General features: G+C 45.0%; 1 protein-coding gene across 2 annotated transcripts; it reads left to right on the plus strand.

Annotated features, from left to right (window-relative positions):
• The first annotated feature begins 3,867 nt into the window (after positions 1-3,867).
• TCFL5 (transcription factor like 5) lies at positions 3,868-21,169 on the plus strand. Of its 2 annotated transcripts, none has more exons than XM_070801320.1 (6): positions 3,868-4,576; positions 5,525-5,711; positions 5,991-6,153; positions 8,634-8,880; positions 10,732-10,873; positions 20,388-21,169. In XM_070801320.1, exons 1-6 carry the CDS (start codon positions 3,918-3,920, stop codon positions 20,508-20,510), a joined length of 1,521 nt encoding a protein of 506 aa, XP_070657421.1. In that variant the 5' UTR covers positions 3,868-3,917; the 3' UTR covers positions 20,511-21,169. The 2 variants fall into 2 exon arrangements, with proteins under 2 accessions (XP_070657421.1, XP_070657422.1); XM_070801321.1 differs by having other exon boundaries at positions 8,637-8,880.
• Positions 21,170-21,250: the final 81 nt, after the last annotated feature.

Raw genomic sequence — 21,250 nt, forward strand, 5'->3', positions numbered from 1 at the left:
CTGTGCTGGGCTGGAAACTGCTGGGTGAGACCCAGCTCCTGCCTGTACACACATGCACATGGACACACACACACACACACACACACACACACACACACACACATTGCACGTCAGGAACAAAAAGAAAGCAGCTCAAGCCTGAAAGGCAGCTCGGCCGAGGTCACACCTCTCCCCTGGACCACGTGCATCCTTTCATCTGTGATGATGGACTGGCTACCCATAGACATCTGTCATCATGTAAGTAGTAAAGGAACACTTTCCTTTTGTTTAAAGAACACAGAGTGGGGAAGGAGGAAGGGGTGGGAGCGAGGGAGAGAAGGCTTGGGTCCCTTTGCTGCTTCCTTCTCCTCACCACGTGGTTGAGCGGGTCAGGACACCCCAGCATAGCCACGGCTCTGACACCCTGCTCCGTTGAACTTTTCCCAGACCAGTCCTGAAATCTCTCCACCGAGCCCTGGACATTCAGCGCTAATTCTCTGCAGCGCAGGTCCACCTCGGGCTGCTTTTAATGTGTTGTGATTTTGCAGTTTTTAACTATAGCCTCCCTGGTGGCTTCCCTCTTGGCTTCCCTGGTGGCTCAGACCGTAAAGCGTCTGCCTGCAATGCAGGAGACCTGGGTTCGATCCCTGGGCTGGGAAGATCCCCTGGAGAAGGAAATGGCAACCCACTTCTGTGCTCTTGCCTGGAAAATCCCATAGACAGAGGAACCTGGTAGGCTACAGTCCATGGGGTCACAGAGTCAGACACAACTGAGTGACTTCACTTTACTTTTTAACTATAGCCTCAGCCCTCTCCCTGCCTCTGGTGGTCTGACTCCTGCGGGCCACCTGCCCATTGTCATTGAACTGTTGGTCTCTTGACCTGGCAGGCTGACGCATTCATTTCCTTGGAAGTCCAAGTTAGGGGCTTTAAATTTTCCTTTGGTTTGTCTTTCCTTGTGTGTGTAATTTATTGATACTTTAACAGACGAGGCACCTTCGAGAAAGCAGAGGGAAACTTGTATTTTGTTCTGTGTCCTATTTTTTACTCCTATCAATCTATTAAACAGTATTTTTAGAAATATTTAAAGATAGTATCAAACACTTAAAACACAAAATTAAATACTTAACAATTAATTTTTGCAAATATTTAGTAATTGGTCACAAAAATATTTAATCAATTTCTCCCAAGTTGCTTCAAGGAACACACATCACAGGCCCAGGTCATGTGACAACAAATATTACTCAGGGCTCTGCGCTGTGCTAGTTGCTCAGTCTTGTCAGACTCTGCAAATTCTCCTAAGCAGCTGATTAAAATCACATCTCTAACAAAGATTTCTCCACTCATCTTACTCCTTAAGGAGTGAATGAAACCCACAAGTCACAGCAACAAGATGCACAGCACACAACATGAAGACTTGGAGCTGCGGGTTTCACTGTCGCTTCGTTATCTGGGTCAGGGGGAGACAGGGAGGGAGAGAGGGAAAGACAGAGAGACAGGGACAGGGTGACATATCAGGGCTTGGTCTGCAGGCTTAGCTTGGCTGTGGGAGCTGGATAGACAGGACCGGCTGAGGGAAGGTGTGGAGAATGGGGTGAGGACAGGTCAGGTTCCCTGAGGAAGGACCGGCTTCTCTCCTACATTTTTTTGCACCCCCAGCGTTGATAGTCTGGCCTGAGAAGCTGGGCACTGTATTGTAAGGCTTAGAGGCACATGGGGCTCGACAGAGGCTGAGTGGGCCCCTAGGAGGTGGAACAGCGGGTGGAACTGCTGTCCCCAAGAGGGGGATCGCCACACGTGTGGCCCCAGGGTGTGACCTCTGAGTAGAAAAATCTGTGAGGCTGTAGCTCCTCTTCTGGCCTCCAGATCTCGTGCAGAACTGTCTCTGCTGACCCCCGATCACGAACACACAGGAGAGGGGCTGCTAGGAACGTGGCCCAGCTGGCCGTGCAGGTCTCCCCTACAGCATAGCCTGGCCACAGGGTGGCCCCTCCTGGCCTCAAAAGGCAGCCTTTTGCACTGCTCCACGATGCTGTTTACTTTTTTTTTTTTTTGGCATGTTTGGAACAGGGGCCTACTTTTGGCTCAAGGGAGCCAAGTGTTGGGGGTGGGCTTTGTCCCATCCTGACCTTCCCTGGGCTCTGCCTGACTCCTCAGCTAAGGAGGGCTGCCCTGGAGGGCTAGACCAGAACTGTTGGGAGCCACATTTAGAGTCTGAAGTAAGCATGTTTGATATTTTCTTCACATTTGATTTATAAAATAAGCTTCACTAAAGCCAGATCATTCTCATGTTTCATGTCTAAATAAAAGAAGGCTCAGAAACTGCTATTTGCAAGGAATCCATGCAAATCAAGAAACACAAAAAACACTGTAGGTGCCAGTGATCTTTATTTCTGGTAAATGAAAAGCCAAGTTGAATATAATCTTTATTTTCTCTTTTAAACACTGTAAATTTCCGCATACTCTGTGATTCTGCTACTCAGAGTGGGGTCCACTGATCAGAGGCACACACATCAGCTGGGGGCTCCCTAGAAACAGGGCATTCTGGGACCTACCCAGGCCTTTTTTTTTTTTTAGAATCTGCTTTTAAACAAGTTCGCCAGGGCAAGTCTGTGCACATTATGGTCTGTGTTGGTGTCATGCTTAGAATCGTCTCATATATTTTATTGATATCATCCTGTATACTTATTGGTTATACAATTTTATATTTCAATGATCTGAAACTAATTATTATGCTGGTGTGGGGGAAAGTATTCTTAATTTTTTCTCTATATGATTAATCAGATGTCCTGATATCTTTTATTGAGCAAGTGGTTCATCATTTCCCTACTGGGGACATGCTAAGTGGGGGAAAAAAAAGCAAACTATCAAAGCAAATGCATAGGACTATTTTATATTGTCCGAAGAAGAGATACTACAGAAGAAATGAATGCCACTCCAAGGAGGGCCATCTGAGCTTTAATGGAATGAGCACAACATTGACAGCCTGGTGGAAGAACTGTGCCTTCAGGCACAGGCCTGTCCTTGAACTACCTGGTTCCCCTACAGAAAACAACCACTGGGTGATGTGGGGGCATGGCTGAGAGGTGGACACAGTACCTACACCTTAGAGGACAGGCCCAGGCTTAGCAAACCCACAAGGACAGAAAGGAGGTTAGTGGGTAGGGAGTGCTAATGGGTATGGGGTTCTTTGGGGTGAAAATGTTCTGAACCTGACTGTGGTGATGGGATGTGAATACACTGCCCCCAAAGGGCACACTTTAAAAGGATGAACCTATGTGGCATGTGCACCACACTCACCACTGGCTAGTATTCGCGACATGCATTGATTACAGGAGCGCTGCCTGTTCTAGGACGAAACCGGGCACCGCGTGTTTTTATCTACCTGACTGAGTTTTCACCTAGGCACAGACTGCCTCGTCACACCTGTACTTTGGGCCGCTGTCTCACCTGTTTGCTGTTCGGACGCACGGAACCCTCGTGTCCCGAGAAGGGGCTACCCGCACAGCAACCCGTGAATCCGTGAACTCGAGGAGGTGCATTGCTTGGAGAGGTACCTGCGACCCGATACCCGGCCAGGCCCCAGGCAGTCTGCTCCCGCGACACTGGACTACAGTGGTCTCGACTCGCGGACGCGCGAACCCAGGTAGTCCAGCCCCGCGGCCTCTGGACCCGGAGGCTCCGCCCCACCCCCTTCGCGCCCTCTACCTGCGCGCGCAGCCCGGGAGGTGGAGCCGTGGCGGGGGCGGGGCGGGGCGGGCGGTTGGCCCGGCCGGGCCGCGGGGCGGGGCCGCGGGGCTGGGGCGGGGCCGCACCCGGGAGGGGCTGCCGTTGCGGGCAGGCGGCGCAGGCGCGCTGCGGCTGGCGGTTTCCGCGCCCCCGCCCGCCCGGCCTGGCCCCGCCGGCCCGCCCGCGCGCCCCACGCCGTTGGCGCCGGCATGTCGGGCCCCGGGCCGCGGGAGCCGCCGCAGGCGGGCGGGCCGGCGGGCCCCGAGGGCGCGGACGCGACGCTGGGCGAGGCGGGGCTGAGCTTCACGACCACCGACCTGAGCCTGGTGGAGATGACGGAGATCGAGTACACGCAACTGCAGCACATCCTCTACTCGCACATGGAGGCGGCGGCGGCCGACGGCGAGCTCGAGACGCGCCTCAACTCGGCCTTCTTGGCGGCGGCGGCGCCCGGCGCGGCGGCGGGAAGCTTCGCGGCGGCCGGGGGCGCGGCAGCCGCGGCGGCGGGGGGCGCGCCGCCCGTGTACCCAGTGCTGTGTCCGCCCACGCTGGCCGACGGCGGCTTCGCAGGCGCCAACCAGTGCCTGGGCCACATCGACTTCCAGGAGCTGCGCATGATGCTGCTGAGCGAAGCGGGCGCGGCTCCCGCCGCTGAGAAGACGCCGGGCGCCGACGGCCCGGGCCCGGGCGCACCCCGGCCCAAGGCGCCCGACGGCGCCGGCAAGGAGAACGCGGAGGGCGCGCCGGAGGCGCGGGCCAAGTCGGCGGTGCGCGTCCGCCTGGAGGATCGCTTCAACAGCATCCCTGCCGAGACCCCGCCCGCCCCGCGCGGCGCGGAGCCCCCGGAGCCCGGCGTGGCTCTCAACAAGTGGGTGCATCCCCCGGCGACCGGGCCCGGCCGGGTGCGGGTGTAGACCAGGGCCCGGTGCAGAGAAGCACCAGCCTCGGTCTGGGTGTAGACCAGGGTCATGTGCAGAGGCTAGCAGCCTCCGTGCAGCTTGCATCATAACAGGGAGCAGGCCTCAAGAGGGCCTGGGGCCGACCTGAGACGTTGTGTGCTCTGTGCAGGCAGAGTGAGCAGGTCTTGCGTACACACCCCATAGCATTTCCTTTATGGTGTGCACTCTGTCTGCGTCTGCACGTGGAAGAGAGATGAGTTAAGTGCACAGATGCTCCTGAGGATCAAGGCTTTTCCCCAGATCGCCTACCTAAATGTCAGGAGACGCCTCCGCTTCCCCTTGCATTGACTCAGGCTTAGGCTGACCTCACGCTGTGCAGATACAGCCCTGGAAAGAGAGAGGTCATGTTGTGAGGCTTCGAGTGAAAAGCAGCTTCATCCTGCAGCCAGACTGCCAGCTCACAGGCACTCTCCCAGCGCCTCCTGGAGGGGAGTAACCTGTCTGCTGGGGTGTCTCCTCAGTTTTCTGACTGTCCCCACACTGTAGTTTTCCCCCCATTTTGCCCATAGTCGTCAGATTTTGGAGGATGGCAAAAAAAAACAAAACAAAACAAACCACCAGAGATTGGTGTCAGAAGTGGGATGGGAAGGGAGTTGTAACTGAAAGATAACACACAGCTTCACCTTGCATTGTGAGGAAGATAGTTTGAACTTGTCCCCTACAACACTAGTGGATAATTGTTTTATAGAGATTTCCATGATGAGGGGCCTTTCATGGTAACAGATTCGAGTTAGAATCTGTTATCTAGAAAATCTAATGTTAACCACGGAAGTGTGATACTAAGTGATTGTGGTGTTTGAGGAAACTTACCCGCCACACACACTTCACGTGTTTCTGGGTTTCTTTTGTCTTGGCAGTTTGGTTACTCTTATTCGCCATCCATCCGAACTAATGAATGTTCCTCTTCATCAACAACAAAACAAATGTACAACATTAGTGAAAAATAAAACTACTGCTGCAACTACTGCTTTGCAATTTACATACCCTCTGTTTACTACAAATGCTTGCGCTACTAGTGGAAATTCTAATATTTCACAAACACAGGTAGGGAAAATAATTTGTAAAGCTTTGCTCTTTTGTATTAAAAGGATAAGTTGTATTTTAGTTAGGTCCCAAGGATTTTTTTTTCCCTTTCATTAAGCGCAATAACATTTTGAAATCGAGAGTATTTATGTGGTTCGGGGATACTTAAAAGTGCTCATAAAAGTTCTTCAAGTTCATATGAATAGTTTTGGTGTTATTTCTGTTAAAGTGCATTTTATTTGTACGTAGAGAGAAGATTGTCACATGTTGATAAAGTTCTTATTGCTTCATTTTCTCTAGAGTTCTAGTAACTCATGTTCTATACTTGAAACTGCCAAGCATCAGGATATTGGATTGCCAAGAGCATTTTCTTTCTGTTATCAGCAAGAAATTGAATCCACTAAGCAGACTTTGGGTAGTAGAAACAAAGCTTTGCCTGAGCAGGTTTGGATTAAAGTAGGAGGTAAGTGATACGGCAGAAGCTGGCAGATGCTTTCTCTTCCTGCCTGAGCTTTGCCCTTGATGTTGGGTGGGTTTAATTGGCCATGGGTGGGAGAAGGGGGAGGTGGTTTATAAACATATGAAATAATCTTGGAAGTCTGCTTGCATTTTAGGAACCCTTTCCTCCCTCTGCTTTAGTCACCTCACTTTGAACATTCATACCAATTTTGAACATCGAGTTTATACTTGGCCTGGAAATATTCAGTTTAGAGGCTGGTTTTTCTTAACAGTAACCTCTTTAAACAGAAAAATGATAGACTTAGATACATTTTTCGTTACCTTCAAGTTGCTGACAGATGTAAAGTTTTTTTTTTTTTTAATTTCATACTTCATGAATGAGGCATGAGTCTGAAATCCGTTCAGAGATTTTAGGGGAAGAGGAACTAAAAAGCTTCTTGATGAAAGTGAAAGAGGAGAGTGAAAAAGTTGGCTTAAAGCTCAACATTCAGAAAATTAAGATCATGGCATCTGGTCCCATCACTTCATGGGAAATAGATGGGGAAACAGTGGAAACAGTGTCAGACTTTATATTTTGGGGCTCCAAAATCACTGCAGATGTTGACTGCAGCCATGAAATTAAAAGACACTTACTCTTTGGAAGGAAAGTATGACCAACCTAGATAGCATATTCAAAAGCAGAGACATTGCTTTCCCAACAAAGGTCCATCTAGTCAAGGCTATGGTTTTTCCTGTGGTCATGTATGGATGTGAGAGTTGGACTGTGAAGAAAGCTGATTGCCGAAGAATTGATGCTTTTGAACTGTGGTGTTGGAGAAGACTCTTGAGAGTCCCTTGGACTGCAAGGAGATCCAACCAGTCCATTCTAAAGGAGATCAGTCCTGGGTGTTCTTTGGAAGGAATGATGCTAAAGCTGAAACTCCAATACTTTGGCCACCTCATGTGAAGAGTTGACTCATTGGAAAAGACTCTGATGCTGGGAGGGATTGGGGGCAGGAGGAGAAGGGGACGACAGAGGATGAGATGGCTGGATGGCATCACCAACTTGATGGATGTGAGTTTGAGTGAACTCCGGGAGTTGGTGATGGACAGGGAGGCCTGGCGTGTTGCGATTCATGGGGGTCACAAAGAGTCGGACACGACTGAGTGACTGACCTGAACTGAACTGAGTGGTGGTGGTTTAGTCGCTCAGTCGTGTCTGACTCTTTGCCACTCCATGGACTGTAGTCCATCAGGCTCCTCTGTCCATGGGATTTCCCAGACAAGAATACTGGAGCAGGTTGCCATTTCCTTCTCTAGGGGATCTTCCTGACCCAGGGATCGAACCCACGTCTCCTGCATTGCAGGCGGATACTTTACCAGTAGCACCACCTGGGAAGCCCTGGTGGGGACAGTCTGCAGATGGGCAAAGGATTGAGTTGGGAACAAGAGGCCATAAGGTGATTCAGAACATTTTAGACATAAAGAAACTGCTGAAGACAAACTTTGCTTACCTCTGACGTTAACTCTCAATCCATTTTTCCTGGGAAGCATTCTTTTTCATGTTGTCCAACAATAACACAGCTCACACAGTGTGCTTTCTGAGAGCTGATGGAGAAAGGATAGTGATGGAGTGCTCCTGCTTTCTCCCACATCAGTGATTAATTTTTCCTGGTCACTGTGACGTTGTATGCGAAAGTATACGTTAACATTTGTAAGGTACAAAGGTTAATATTAAAATAGTTCCTGTACTGACTATTCAGCTTAAGAAACAAAACATCACTGATACTTGTGAATTCCCCTCTATGTCTTTTTAAAAGTTATCCCCATTCTGAAATTTGTGTTCAGCAATTATGTCACTGTAGAAGATTTGGCTTTGTATGGCACCTTGGGAATGCTCATCACCACTTGTATTAGCTAGACCCCTGTTTGATGGGAACTTGACATGTTTCTGTAGCACACGTCACAGCTATGATGTGATTACTGGTTTTGTAGAGGGAAGGAATCTCATTTGTAAGGTGAGGGCATGTTTAACCCTAAACCACTTAGGTTTTGTCCTTTTCTGAACATTGCAGTTATAGTATCAGTTGTCATTTTAGAATAATTGCATATCAAGAATTGGAGAAAATACTTCTGGGTTTAAAAAAAATCCCAGATTCCATCCTGAATATCAGGAAAATCAAATAGCTTCTTGGTTTCTCTATTCAGAGATCCCAGTTAAAATGCCTCTTGATTTAAAGGAGAGACCTTTGACAGACTCTATTGATCACATAATACTCAGTGTATTTTAATTTGGTTTATGTTCAGTTTTATAGTTTGAAACCTGGAGCTCTGTGCCAGCTGCCCCTGTGGAATACTGAGGCTTCCTGTTCAGTTCTGTGTGCACCTTACCCATTCATGTTTACATCTTGGATTGAAAATACTGAAAAATATATTCAGCATTTACGAGGGTAAGTTAAGAAGAACTGAAAAATTAAAATACCACTTTTTCCTTCTTTTGCAAAGAAGAAGCGCTATGTAAACAAGCCATAAGTAAGAGGAATCGGAGTAGGATACGTCAGTTGGACACAAACGTAGAACGAAGAGCCCTTGGAGAGATTCAGAACGTGGGCGAAGGCTCCACAGCGGCACAGGGAGCTTGGCAGTCAGCAGAGTCATCCCAGGCCACCCTTGGAGAGCAGACCCAGAGCGGGCCGCAGGGGGGCCGGTCCCAACGCAGGGAGAGGCACAACCGCATGGAAAGAGACCGAAGGTAAGGCCTGAACATCGGCAGCATAGGGTTGTCTCAGACGCCAAGCAGGTGGTGGGCAGTGCTGGTGGCAGGCAGCCTTTTGTAGAAAATGATGGTGTCGCCATTTCTATATTCAAAGGGAGAGAAAGCCGGCAGGAGTCAGCGGCCACTGTGTTTTGTGAGGTGGGAGTACTCACAACGACCCCCAGACTTGATGAATCACTGGGAACACTCGTGGCTCTGGTCTATTTTGGACAAAGAACCCAGCAGAGCCAGCAGAGGCGTGTGGGGAGAGCCAGGGGACCAGGCACCAGCTCCCAGGAACCCCTCCCAGTGGAGCCACTCGGGATGCCTGTCAGCCCCAAGCCATGGGAGTGTGTCCCCAGCCAGGAGAGCGGTTGAGAGACTTGGCGCCCTGGGATCCTACTAGTAGGGGGCTGACCGTGGGGGCCTTCCTTATCGGCTGCAGCCAGATCCCAGACCCCGGAAGGAAAGCTGGTATTTGGCATAAGCCGTGTTGTTTGCACCACGGCTTAGTCACAGGGTGGTGACTGGTGGTGGTGGGATCCCCCAAATCTGAGTTTCAAGGTGCAGGCCAGGGTCACTGGTCACTGAGTCACTCAGTTTTGTTGGGTTCTTCTAATAATGTTGGAGAAGGAGGAGGTTACAGCTTATGTGAGTTGTTTTATCTGTTGATTTTATTTGTGCTGTTTTGCATAGATCCAAAGGTGGTTATATTTTCCATTGCAGCTGGGTTTTTACATGATGATTCCCTCACATATAGTTAGTTAGTCATTTGTTGAGTACTGTACTAGTTTCTGTTTTAGGCTCAAGAACTAGAGCACTGAGCAAGACATATATTCGTCTCTGAACCTATAGTGTTGGACTAAGGCAATTTATTTCTTTTTAAAGGGAAATATTAAAGCTAGGCAGCTAGACACCTAAATATGTGTCCACACATAACTGAACTCACTGTGAATTATAATGGGCATTGTTCCCACTCTGACATGTATTTAATAAACATTTACTGAGTACCTACCATCTGACAAAAAGCCTTTTACTTACTACTACCTGTTGACAGTGAAGGTTTGAATTCTTCCTCTGCCATTTCCTAGTTTAACAACCTTCTTGTTCCTCTCGTCTCCTTATAAGTTCCTTGTGTATGAAATAGGTGTTTGAAGTGGGACGCCAGCATCAAACAAGCTGAGACGTTGGGCCTGGTGCCTGTGGTTACAGAGCATCTAGTGAATTCCCACTGTTGCTACCTTACAAAGTTTCTCTTAAATTCTGAGTGTACACATGGGAAGATGAGCAACAAGGGCCATATTGTATCAAGTGTTCCACATCAGCTCGTGCAGCACTGAGTGTAATTCGTGAAAGTTAAAAATAGTCTAAGAGTAAGCCTCCAGTTATGTAAATCATCTCTAAAAAGACCAGGTTTGGGAACATTAACAGGCTGGTAGTCTGTGTTCTAAATGAACTGGGACCCCTTGAAGGATGAGTGCTCTGAGTCCTAGCTTGTGTGAGCTCCTTGGCACCTAGCGGGCAGGTAAAGGCCTGTTGAGTGAAAGAACATTCTGCCCAGAAGAAGCACATACACAGTTTTGCTTCTGGTTTTGGGGCTTTGGGTCCATCCTTGCTCTAGAGGCTTGGAGCTGGCCCTTGCATGTACCCCAGGAGAAGTAAAGAGGGGAGACTCTCCAGGGAGTGCGACAAGGCTGAGTTGGCCCTCAAGGGGGCCTGGTGCTGCAGAGGGGATCCTGGTGAGGGAGGAGCTGCTCTTAGCTAATTCCTTGAGGAACATAGGCATTCACTTTATTCCCTTGTTCTGCATCAGCTTTTTGATGTGATTAATTTGGGTTTTGACCATAGGCGCAGAATCCGCATTTGCTGTGACGAGTTGAACCTTTTAGTCCCGTTTTGCAACGCTGAGACAGATAAGGCCACGACTCTGCAGTGGACCACAGCATTCCTGAAATATATTCAGGAGAGGCATGGAGATTCTCTTAAAAAGGTTAGTATCTAGGCCAGGAGACTTTCAGTCCTATAAATGGGTCAGTATTGCTATTTATCCTTTTCCTTGAAGATGTCCCAAACTGTCCTTTGTTTCCTGGACTTTAATATCAGATACTGAGTCCAGTGTGAGTAACACCCTGCTTGTTAATGATGGAATTATCTATTATCAAAGTACGAAGCACAGCTGGGTTTGTCCACCAACCGCAGAGCATGAGCCTGCATTGTCAGTTGTCAGCTAGCAAGGAGACACCTGCTCTGTATGGGGGCTCAGTGGGGTTTCAGAGACAGGCCTGTAGGGTGTGAATTTTTGCCCTCAGAAATTGTTGTGAAAGGGATAAAGCACAAATAGAAACAAAAAGAGGCAATTCATTGTCAAAAATAATCAAACAGTCTGGTTATCAAACGTGTTGAGAAGACAGAGCAGAGAGACCCTTCGGCCCGGGTGATGGAGGACTATGCGGGGACCTGCGGCAAGCATCTCAGTTTCTTGGTACAGTGAGCGCCTCAACCTTGACCCTGTCTTTTGGGGCTGAGGAGCCATTGATACCCTGCGAGCCAGCTGGGCTCCTGGTGGGACCTGATGCTGGATGTTAGCGAGGGTCCGACCCACCCCTTCCTTGGGGTTTCAGATGAGAGAATGTGCCCGGCAGTGGCTCCTGTGCTCTGCCTCGGGGAACCTTGGGTCCAGGTGCCTGCCTCAGACCTTGAGGTGGGGGCACGTGGTTAGTGGACAGCGCCCTGGTTTTGCTCCTGGTCCCAGCTGTCATGCTGCTGTTGACAAAGCATAAGTCTAATAAGAGAACTGAGCTGACATTGGTGTAATAAACAGGGAACCATTTCAGAACCATTTTAGAAAGAGCCTCCTATGTCTAGATCCTGGGGGCCTGAGCATGCCTCTCCCACAGCCAGCCTGTCAGGCTGAGTGCTGAGAGTTTCTCTTCTCCATTTCCTCTCCTCTGCCCATGTGCATTTCCATCTTGTGAGTTTTGTAATTTCGTCAAGTTCCTTATTTTCATTGTATATTTTTAATTGCCTTTTAAAGCCATACCTATGTTAGATTTGTGCTAATTGGATCATTTATGGTTATTTATAATGTGGTTATTCTGGTTATTTTTTTAACATTTTTTAGCAATATACTTGGTTTATTGTAATAAAATAAAGCTTCTATGTTTAAAAAAATGAATTTAATGGTTGGCTCTGTGTACCTTGTAAATGGTGAATTATTATTCATATGATTGATTCAAATATGATGATGGTGTTTACAACAACCAAAAGAACTTAACTGTCTCTATATTCAAAGATTAAATAGTTTAAAACATATTAATTTTTGTGTGTATTAGGTTTCCTGAATATTTCTGAAATTTAATTACATTGAGTTTGTAAATTGTTTCTGTGTCGGATTACAGGACCCATCAAAAAACAGGCTGAAGTAATATCAGCAATTTTGGGGAGAATTAGACTGGAAAATCCTAAACCTTTGTGTCGTTACTGTTTCGTTAGTGACGTCCCCCCTCCCACTTACATGAACATTTTTGTTCTTAAAGGTAAAATACATAAAAGTCTTAAGTAATTTGCCAAGATTATTTCAGTATACATCTCATCCCACTGCCCTTTCTGGATCACCAGGGAAGTCCAAGACTCTGCTTTTTAAGAATAGTATTTTGTCTATTTTATCTATCCTGTTTCTCACATTCTGATCTGTAAAGATGGCAGTTTTTAACAGCTTGCTGAGACTTCCACTGTGACCGCTTATGTAGTCAAATTTTTAAAAATTCTGTGTTTATTTGGAAAGGACATGCATTCTCTGGTGAATTCTGTACGTTTATTAGGTCAAGGTTATGAAATACGGTTCAGGCCTTTCTTGTCCTCTCTTTGTCTGTCACACCTGTTGTTCCGAGAGCCCGTGTGGCACTTCCCACTGTGATTCGCCGGTCCTGTCTCCTTGGGGCTCTCGTGCAGCTGAGTGTTAGGGCACCCCCTCCCCCCTGGGCCCTGAGGCTTCTCACCCCTCTTGATTTCATTAACCTTTTGCCTTTGATTCTCTCCTCTCTGTCTGTGGATGACACCAGTTTTCTTCCTCTTCCTGACTTCCTGATATAATTTCTTGACATGTAACTGTAACAATCTTTCTTTTTCCTACTAAAAATACAGATTTTATCATTGGCATTCTCCTACTTACAAATGTAATGTGAATATCAAGTTTGACCAGATATCATTTCAAGGTGTCTGATGAGTTGTAAAAATCCCTTAGAACTCAATTATTTCAATGAGGTTTTGTTGAAATAGATGCTAATTGAACCAGGCAGAGTGATAGTTTACCTTTGGTGCACTCGAGGGCAGGAGACATCCACTTGTCTCCCTCTCTCACTGTCCCTCCAAGTTCCCATGAGTCAAGTCCCAGGGACTGTGTGAGAGTCTGGATTGAGCTACACCTGAACTCTACTTCTGGCAGAACTATTGAGAATAAAGATGGCTACCCAGAGGTAGTCTGCTCATTGTGTGAAGGTTGTTTAGAAAATCTCTTGAAGAACTTTCTTTCATCTGAGAAATGATGACTTCTGTTTAGTTATTCTCAAAGGTAAACTCTACCTTCTCAAATAAATATTTTATATTTTATAAAATATATTTATAAAATATAAATATTTTATATTTCGGCTTGGGGTGTCAGAATACAGAAAATGATCAAAGCATGGTTCATTTTATATTAAGATCCACTGAAAATATTTTAAATATTGGGAAGAAAATTAGAGTATATTTATGTACAGATACAGCCTCTGAGCGTAGGTGGTTGTTGCAAATGGCAGAAGGCCTTGGGCGGGCTGGCCGTCTCGGTCACCACTTGGTCAGGCGGAGCACTCCAGCAGCTCCAGATGACTTGGGAGGTAGAGCAGTGGCAGCAGACACAGTGCTTACACTTCCCTTCGTGGTCATAAAATAAGTTTAAATCTACTATAGTCCAGCAGCAAAAAGATGACACGATTCAAAAACGGGCAAAGGACTTGAATAGACATTTCTCCAAGGAAGATGAGCAAATGGCCAATAAATACATGAAAAGATGCTCAACATCACTAATGATCAGGGAGATGCAGATCAAAAGCACTTTAAGGATATGAGATACTAGTTCACACCCATTAAGTGGTGGTGGTGGTGTTCAGTCGCTCAGTCGTGTCCAACTCTTTGCAACCCCATTGACTGCAGCACACCAGGCTTCCCTGTCCTTCAGTATCTCCCAGAGCTTGCTCAAACTCATGTCCATTGAGTCAGTGATGTCATCCAACCATCTTGTCCTCTGTTGTCCCCTTTTCTTCCTGCCTTCAATCTTTCCCAGCATCTGGGTCTTTGCCACCCATTAGGTGTGGCTATTACAAAACAAAATAACAAGTGTTTGTGAGGATGTGGAGAAATAGAAAACTTTGGGATTGCTGGTGAGAATGTAAAATGGTACAGCTAGTGGTTCTTCAAAAAGTTAAATGTAGAATTACTGTATAATCCAGCAATACCACTTCTGGGTATTGTAAATACCCATGAGAGTAGAAAACCAGGGACTTGAACAGGTACTTGTATACCAGTGTTCATAGCCACGTTATTCACGGTCACCAGAAGATGGAAACAATCCAAGTGGTGGAGATAATCCAATCAACAGGAGAATGGATAAGCAGAATGTTTCTACAGCCAATAGAATACTATTCAGCCACAAAAAGGAATGAAGTTCTGACACATGCCTCACAACATGAATGGACCTCAGAAATAGGATGCTGAATGAGAACAGACAGACACAAAAATACAAATACTGTATGATTCCACTTATATGAAGTCATCCGGTTCATACAGTCAAAAAGTAGAATGGTGCCAGAGGCTGGGGGAGGTGGATGGCGAGTTAGTATTTAATGGGGACAGAGTTTCAGTTTGGAAAGATGAGAAAGTTCTGGAAATAATGATGATGATTACACAACTTTGTGAGTGTACTTAAGCCACTGGATTTTACACTTATGAATGGTAAAAATGGCAAGTTTTATGTTATATATATTTTACCACAATAAAAATAGATAAACCTAGACTTAATTGTGTAAGAATGCTGTTCTTTAAAAAACAAAAAAACGGAAATGGATACACGCACAAAAATGGAGAGACTGGAATAATGAATGCCTGTGTCCCATAGCTCAGCCTCAGGCATAACTTCATTTTACCGATTCATCCCCATCCTCCCACCCTCACCAAATTATTTTAAAGTGTTTCCAGGTGTCACATCTCTTCATTTGCAAATGTGTCTCTAAAAAAGGAAAGTGCTGGTTACAAGCACAACCGCATCATCATCCTCTTCCTTAATCTCAATCCCTGTCCAGATTTTTCTGGCTCACAACTGTCGTTTTACAGTTGACTTATTTGAGTCAGTATCCAAACACTGTGTTTGGTTCATAGCTCTTAAATATCTTTTAATATGCAGTGGCTCCCTTTCCTATTTTCCTTATTGTTTTTTAATTGATGAGGTTGAAAGTCACTGAATGAAATTTGGGTCTGCTCGCCTGCACACAGTGAAGCCAATCTACTGACACCGGGTTGCGGTGAAAGAAAGGGGCAACATTTATTGCAGGTGCCAAACAAGGAGTCTGGGTGGCTTATGCTCGAATGACCCGAACTTGTTTTGGCGCCTGCAATAAATGCTGCACTTTCGTTCACCACAACCCGGTGTCAGTAGATTGGCTTTACTGTGTGCAGGCGAGGGAACCCAAATTCTGTTCAGTAACAGATTTTGGCACCCAGATGCAATGGAAATCCCATCTGGGTCATCAAATATTGTTAAACCAAACTTGGGTCTGCTCACCCATGTGCAGTATTACATGTCATGATTAGTTATACTCTGTGACAACATCAGAGAATTTTTTCCATATAATGTTTCTCATGTAATTTAACATACTAAATAATGTCAATTAGTTTAATATTTCCTCCCTGAGATGCCTCAGGAGTCTTCTGGAAAACTCAGAGTCAGCTAGTTTTAGTAGCTGTTATCAAAAGCAGTGGTTATCAAAAGCAGCTCAATATTCCAGGAAAACTTTGCTCCCTTAACAGAGAGGGAAAACCACATTGAGTCTTGCACCAGCTTACTTTTAATAGCAAACTTCATTTACTTAATTCATTTCAGTCTAATCTGAGGCCATCTTGACCACATGCAAAACTCTTAAGATTCTTTTTCCACAAACCTTCCATCACTTTCTGTATCCGTGTTAGTTTGTCCTTTATTTTTTCCCACCCAGAGACCAGAAGCCCTGGGACAAAACAATTTGCCCTTTACCCCCTGAACAAAGATATTTCCATTTTTTATATCTTCTCTCACTGAGAGTGTATATCCTACTTGCTTTACACATTGAAATCCTTGCTTTACTACTTTTAGAAGCTTAATTACATATGTATTACAATTTTAACCCTTAAGAACTTTAATCTCTAGTGAAAACCAAGAAGCAAATAATTGAACCGTTCTTTACATCACCATGGGCTTCCCTGATGGCTCAGTTGGTACAGAATCTGCCTGCAACGCAGGAGACCCCAGTTCAATTCCTGGGTTGGGAAGATCCTCTGGAGAAGGGATAGGCTACCCACTTCAGGATTCCTGGGCTTCCCTCGTGGCTCAGCTGGTAAAGAATCTGCCTGCAATGCAGGAGACCTGGGTTTGATCCCTGGGTTGGGAAAATCCCCTGGAAAAGGGAAAGGCTACCCATTCCAGAATTCTGGCCTGGAGAATTCCATGGACAGTATAGTTCATGGGGATCACAAAGAGTCAGACATGACTGAGGGACTTGCACTTCACTTACATCAGCATGTTTTGATTGGCAAACATACAAACACATTCTGTAACCTCTAAAAGCATACGTTTTCCTACAACTTTTCAATTTAATGTGGGACAGGACATGTGTCTAATAAGCCCGAGCATCTTTAGTTTTTTTTCTCAAAGAAGATGAAAGAAGGTGAACTTAGGCTTGTCCAGTGATCAGTGCTAATGCTCAGAAGATCTGAGCTCCTTGTTTGGTACCTGCAACAAACACCGCACTTTCCTTCACCACACCCTGCTGTCAGTAAACTGGCTTTACTGTGCATGGGCAAGTGGACCCAGATTTGGTTCAGTGAGTTTCAGTGACCCAGATGGATCCTGTCCAGCACCTGAGCACCTTTTCTCAGGGGCAGCACCAGGCGCTTGCCACCGACCGGGCGTCCTTGGCCTATGGCACTTCTGGTAAAGGAAAACAAGGTGCTCACATTGGCGAGTTGAGACGTCTTTGGTAAGTAATGGAACTGATGTGTGGCGACACCAGAGTATTCTTCCCTATCACATTGACTTCAGCTGCAGAGGAGTATTCATTGGGATTTTCCCTTTTGGACTAAGTAAGGCTTTGTCATGTGGCTTTGTTTCTGATGGCCACTGGTTAGGAACTCCCTCTTTTGAGACTAGGGAACTTGAGCCTTGAGAGACAGGTTTGCCTTGACTTGTTGGTTTGCTTGGTATTTGACAACACTGGCCATGAATAATTAAGTGTGAGTGATCAGTGCTCTGTTCTATCTTGTAGTCTAGGGTGTATTTTACAAAACTGTTAAATGTTCAACTATGCTTCTATAAAAAGAAAAGTGATTTTTTTTTAAACACCACATGGCCACAACATTCTTCATTCAAACTCTAGAGAAAATTGGTTAAGATGAAACTGTTGAAATTCTGAAACTGGTTTTTTTTGCCTATCAGAGAAAACTGGCTTAGATATTTTCTCAGTATCATGACCCTCAGAGATCAAAATATTTCTAGGAGAAACCCTGAAGTTACAACTGTTATCATGTTCTTGAAATGCAGACACAACTCACAGTGCCTGTGACTTTAGTTGTGGGTTAATTAGTAGAAGTACAAATCAAAGGGGGAAGAGAGAAAGAGCCTTTTTAAAATCAAGTAAATTCAGCGTATCCCAACTGTTACGAAGTTTTACCTTTGCTGGGTGAGTTGCCAGGACGCTGGTGGTCACGATTTCTTGTCTTTTCATTTGCATTTTGTTTGTTGTTAAAACAGGAAGCTTTGGGGACCTTCAGGGAATGCTTGGATTCGCCTTTTGTTTTTGTGTGCGGGAATCCTGTTCTATGTGTATCTGTGTTTGCATTTGTCTTGTGTGTAAGTGTGCCAGCCCTGGGGACGCAAGCTCACTTCTCAAATGCAGCCTTTTGTGGTACATTCTCCAGAATTGGACTGCTTTCAGTCACAAACCAGTAAAATGTACAAAAAATGATTTTCCTTTGTAATATGGCCTGGCCGTAATACTCTGTAGATTTAGGGAAAAGATGGCTTGCTAATGGATACCTAAGTTTTGCTACTGTTATACAGCTTGCTGCTGCTGCTGCTGCTGCTAAGTCGCTTCAGTCGTGTCCAACTCTGCGATCCCATAGACGGCAGCCCACCAGGCTCCCCCGTCCCTGGGATTCTCCAGGCAAGAACATTGGAGTGGGTTGCCATTTCCTTCTCCAATGCATGAAAGTGAAAAGTGAAAGTGAAGTCGCTCAGTCATGTCCGACTCTTAGCAACCCCATGGACTGCAGCCTACCAGGCTCCTCCATCCATGGGATTTTCCAGGCAAAAGTACTAGAGTGGGGTGCCATTGCCTTCTCCGATTATACAGCTTAGGGCGGTTTTATAATAGAGATAGAGAATGGGATAATAGTTATAAACTGATAAGTTTTGTATTGAAATACAAGCTATGTGATCTTTGGATGGGTAATGTCTGTATAATATTATCATAAATAATAAAATAGAGATAAATGGGATAAAAGCTTTCAGATGAACTCTTTAGGAATAATTATGTATTAGTTTTTCCAAATTTTTGGTAACTTGAAACTAGTTTTGCTCAACTAAGTTCTGTGACAGAAATTCATTAAAGGTCTAAGTCATTTTTCATTAAGATAAAACACTGAACATTGATTGCTGGACAAGTCTAAGTTCACCTTTTGTCTTCTGAGAGAGAAAAAAATCTTAAGTTATTTGGGCTTATTAGACACATGTCCTGTACCACATTAAATTGAAAAATTGTATCATAGGAAAATATATGCTTTGAGAGGTTACAGAATGTGTTCTTAAGTTTGCCAATCAAAACATGCTGATATAAAGAACAGTTCAATTACTTGCTTCTTGGTTTTCACTAGAGATTAAAGTTTTTAAGGGTTAAAATTGTAATAGATATGCAATTAAGCTACTAAAAGTAATAAGGGAAGCATTTCAGTATGTAAAGAAAGTAGGATATTCACCCTCAGTGAGAGGAAGATATAAAGAATTGAAATATCTTTGTTCATGGGGTAAAGGGAGAATAGTTTTGTCCCAGAGCTTGTTGTTTCTGAATGGGCAAAAATAAAGGACAAATTAATATGTATACAGAAAGTGATGGAAGGTTTGTGGAAAAGGAACCTTAAGGAAAGTGTTTTACATGTGGTCATGATGGGCTCAGATTAGACTGAATTGAATTAAGTAAATGAAGTTTGCTATTAAAAGTAAGGTGGTACAATACTCGATATGGTTTTCTGTCTCTATTAAGGCAGCAAAGTTTTCCTGGAATATTGAGCTGCTATTGATAACAGGTTGTAATAAGTTTCCTTCTCTAACTGACTCTGAGTTTTCCAGAAGACTCCTGAGGCATCTCAGGGAGAAATAAACCAATTAAGATTATTCAGTATTGTATATTACATGAAAAACTTTATACGGAAAAGAATTCTCTGCTGAAGTTGTCACAGAGTGTTAAGTTCTCACGACATGCAAAGCTTCATGTTGGCGAGCGGGCCCAACCTGTGGCCTGTGGGACTTCCCGCCTTCTACATCTCACAGGCCTGTATCTTTTGTTTCCTGGAGGCCTGTGAGCCTCAGGTTGTCTGCTTGCACTCGCCTTCTCCTTTTGTGAGCTTGAGACAGATACAGCCATTAAAACCGAGGCCTTTTCTAAAGCATTTAGAGGTAGAGTGGCATTAACTTGACCCACAGCCAGTAGGATACTGGGGAGTCACCTCAGTCTGGCACTTAGCAGCAGGGGGGTGGAGACTGTAAATGCCCCTGGTGGGAGGGGTGCGTAATGGTACACGGGGTCTGTGTGGGGTGGTGGAAAGTTCTGGAAATGGAAGTGGTGATGGTTTGCACAAGAGTGTGAACATACTTAATGCTATTGAATTGCACACTTCCAAATGGTTAAAATGGTAGAGTTTATGTCTGTGTTACCACAATGAAAATAAAAACTATGGGTGTTTTTTTGAACATCAGAAGGGTTTACAATATGGTCTGGCATTTTGAGAATCTTTTGGAAAATGAAATAAAAATACATGTAAAGGTAACCAAGGAAAGTGTTTGAATCCCCATCTTTATCCCCTTACAAGATGTGACATATATTTGTGACACCTTAACTATATGTTTTGATGTAGTTTAGCTCTTAATGTCAACCTTTTGTGTTTTTGAAAATAGCAGTTTTCATGTTTGTGCATACAGTACATTGATGGTCTTGTCTCGATTTTAGGAATTTGAGAGTGTATTTTGCGGTAAAACTGGCAGAAGGCTAAAGTTGACCAGACCAGACTCCCTGGTGACATGTCCTGCGCAGGAGAGTCTACAGAGCAGCCCAGCTGTGGAGATCAAGTGATGGACGTGAACACTGGTTCCTGGGCAGTAGACAGCCACGCCTTTGTGACACGCAAACATCACCTCGACCCTGGACTTCCGCTCTGACAGTCTAACTTGAGAGGGACGTGTCTCAGCTCATGGGACTCTAATGTGGACTTTGAAAGCCCATTTTGTAGAAATATTTATCTAGAACAAAATACTTACCCATTTATGTCCTCTTAGACCTTTTGGGGATGAAGACATCTTGACGATTAGTAAGTAATTTTTCAATTATCAGTCTGATTCCATCATGTTTTCTTAACATGATAACTTAAAAAAATTAACATCCTTTGTAATTTCTTTAGTCTTAAAAGGTACATTGCTTTTTACTTATTTTATTTACATTTTAGATATGCCCCGTTAGCAACTAGAATGAGTTAAATTTTTCTTAACTGTAAGTAGTTTGGGAATTTTATTTCTTTTGTTTATCACTTCCCCTTGTAATGATTTCCAGCTGGACCGAACTTTATTGCAAAATGCAGTCCTCTTTCAAACTTTTTTGCTGGAAATTTTCCAGAGACCTCCTTTAAAGGTACTTTTGTCCATAAATGAAATATTGTCACAGTAGTATTGCTTCAGTGCCCTCATTTTCATAGAGTCATTACGTTCTGTGTAATAAACTGTAATGTTTGGAACTGAGTTTTTCAAATGAGTGGCTTTATTTGTTACAACAGATAATCCCAATAGGCTTTAGTGCAATACAGTCACTTTCAATAAATA

This window comes from Bos indicus, chromosome 13 (assembly GCF_029378745.1).
Source record: "Bos indicus isolate NIAB-ARS_2022 breed Sahiwal x Tharparkar chromosome 13, NIAB-ARS_B.indTharparkar_mat_pri_1.0, whole genome shotgun sequence".
In the NCBI taxonomy this organism is placed as follows: Eukaryota; Metazoa; Chordata; class Mammalia; order Artiodactyla; family Bovidae; genus Bos; species Bos indicus.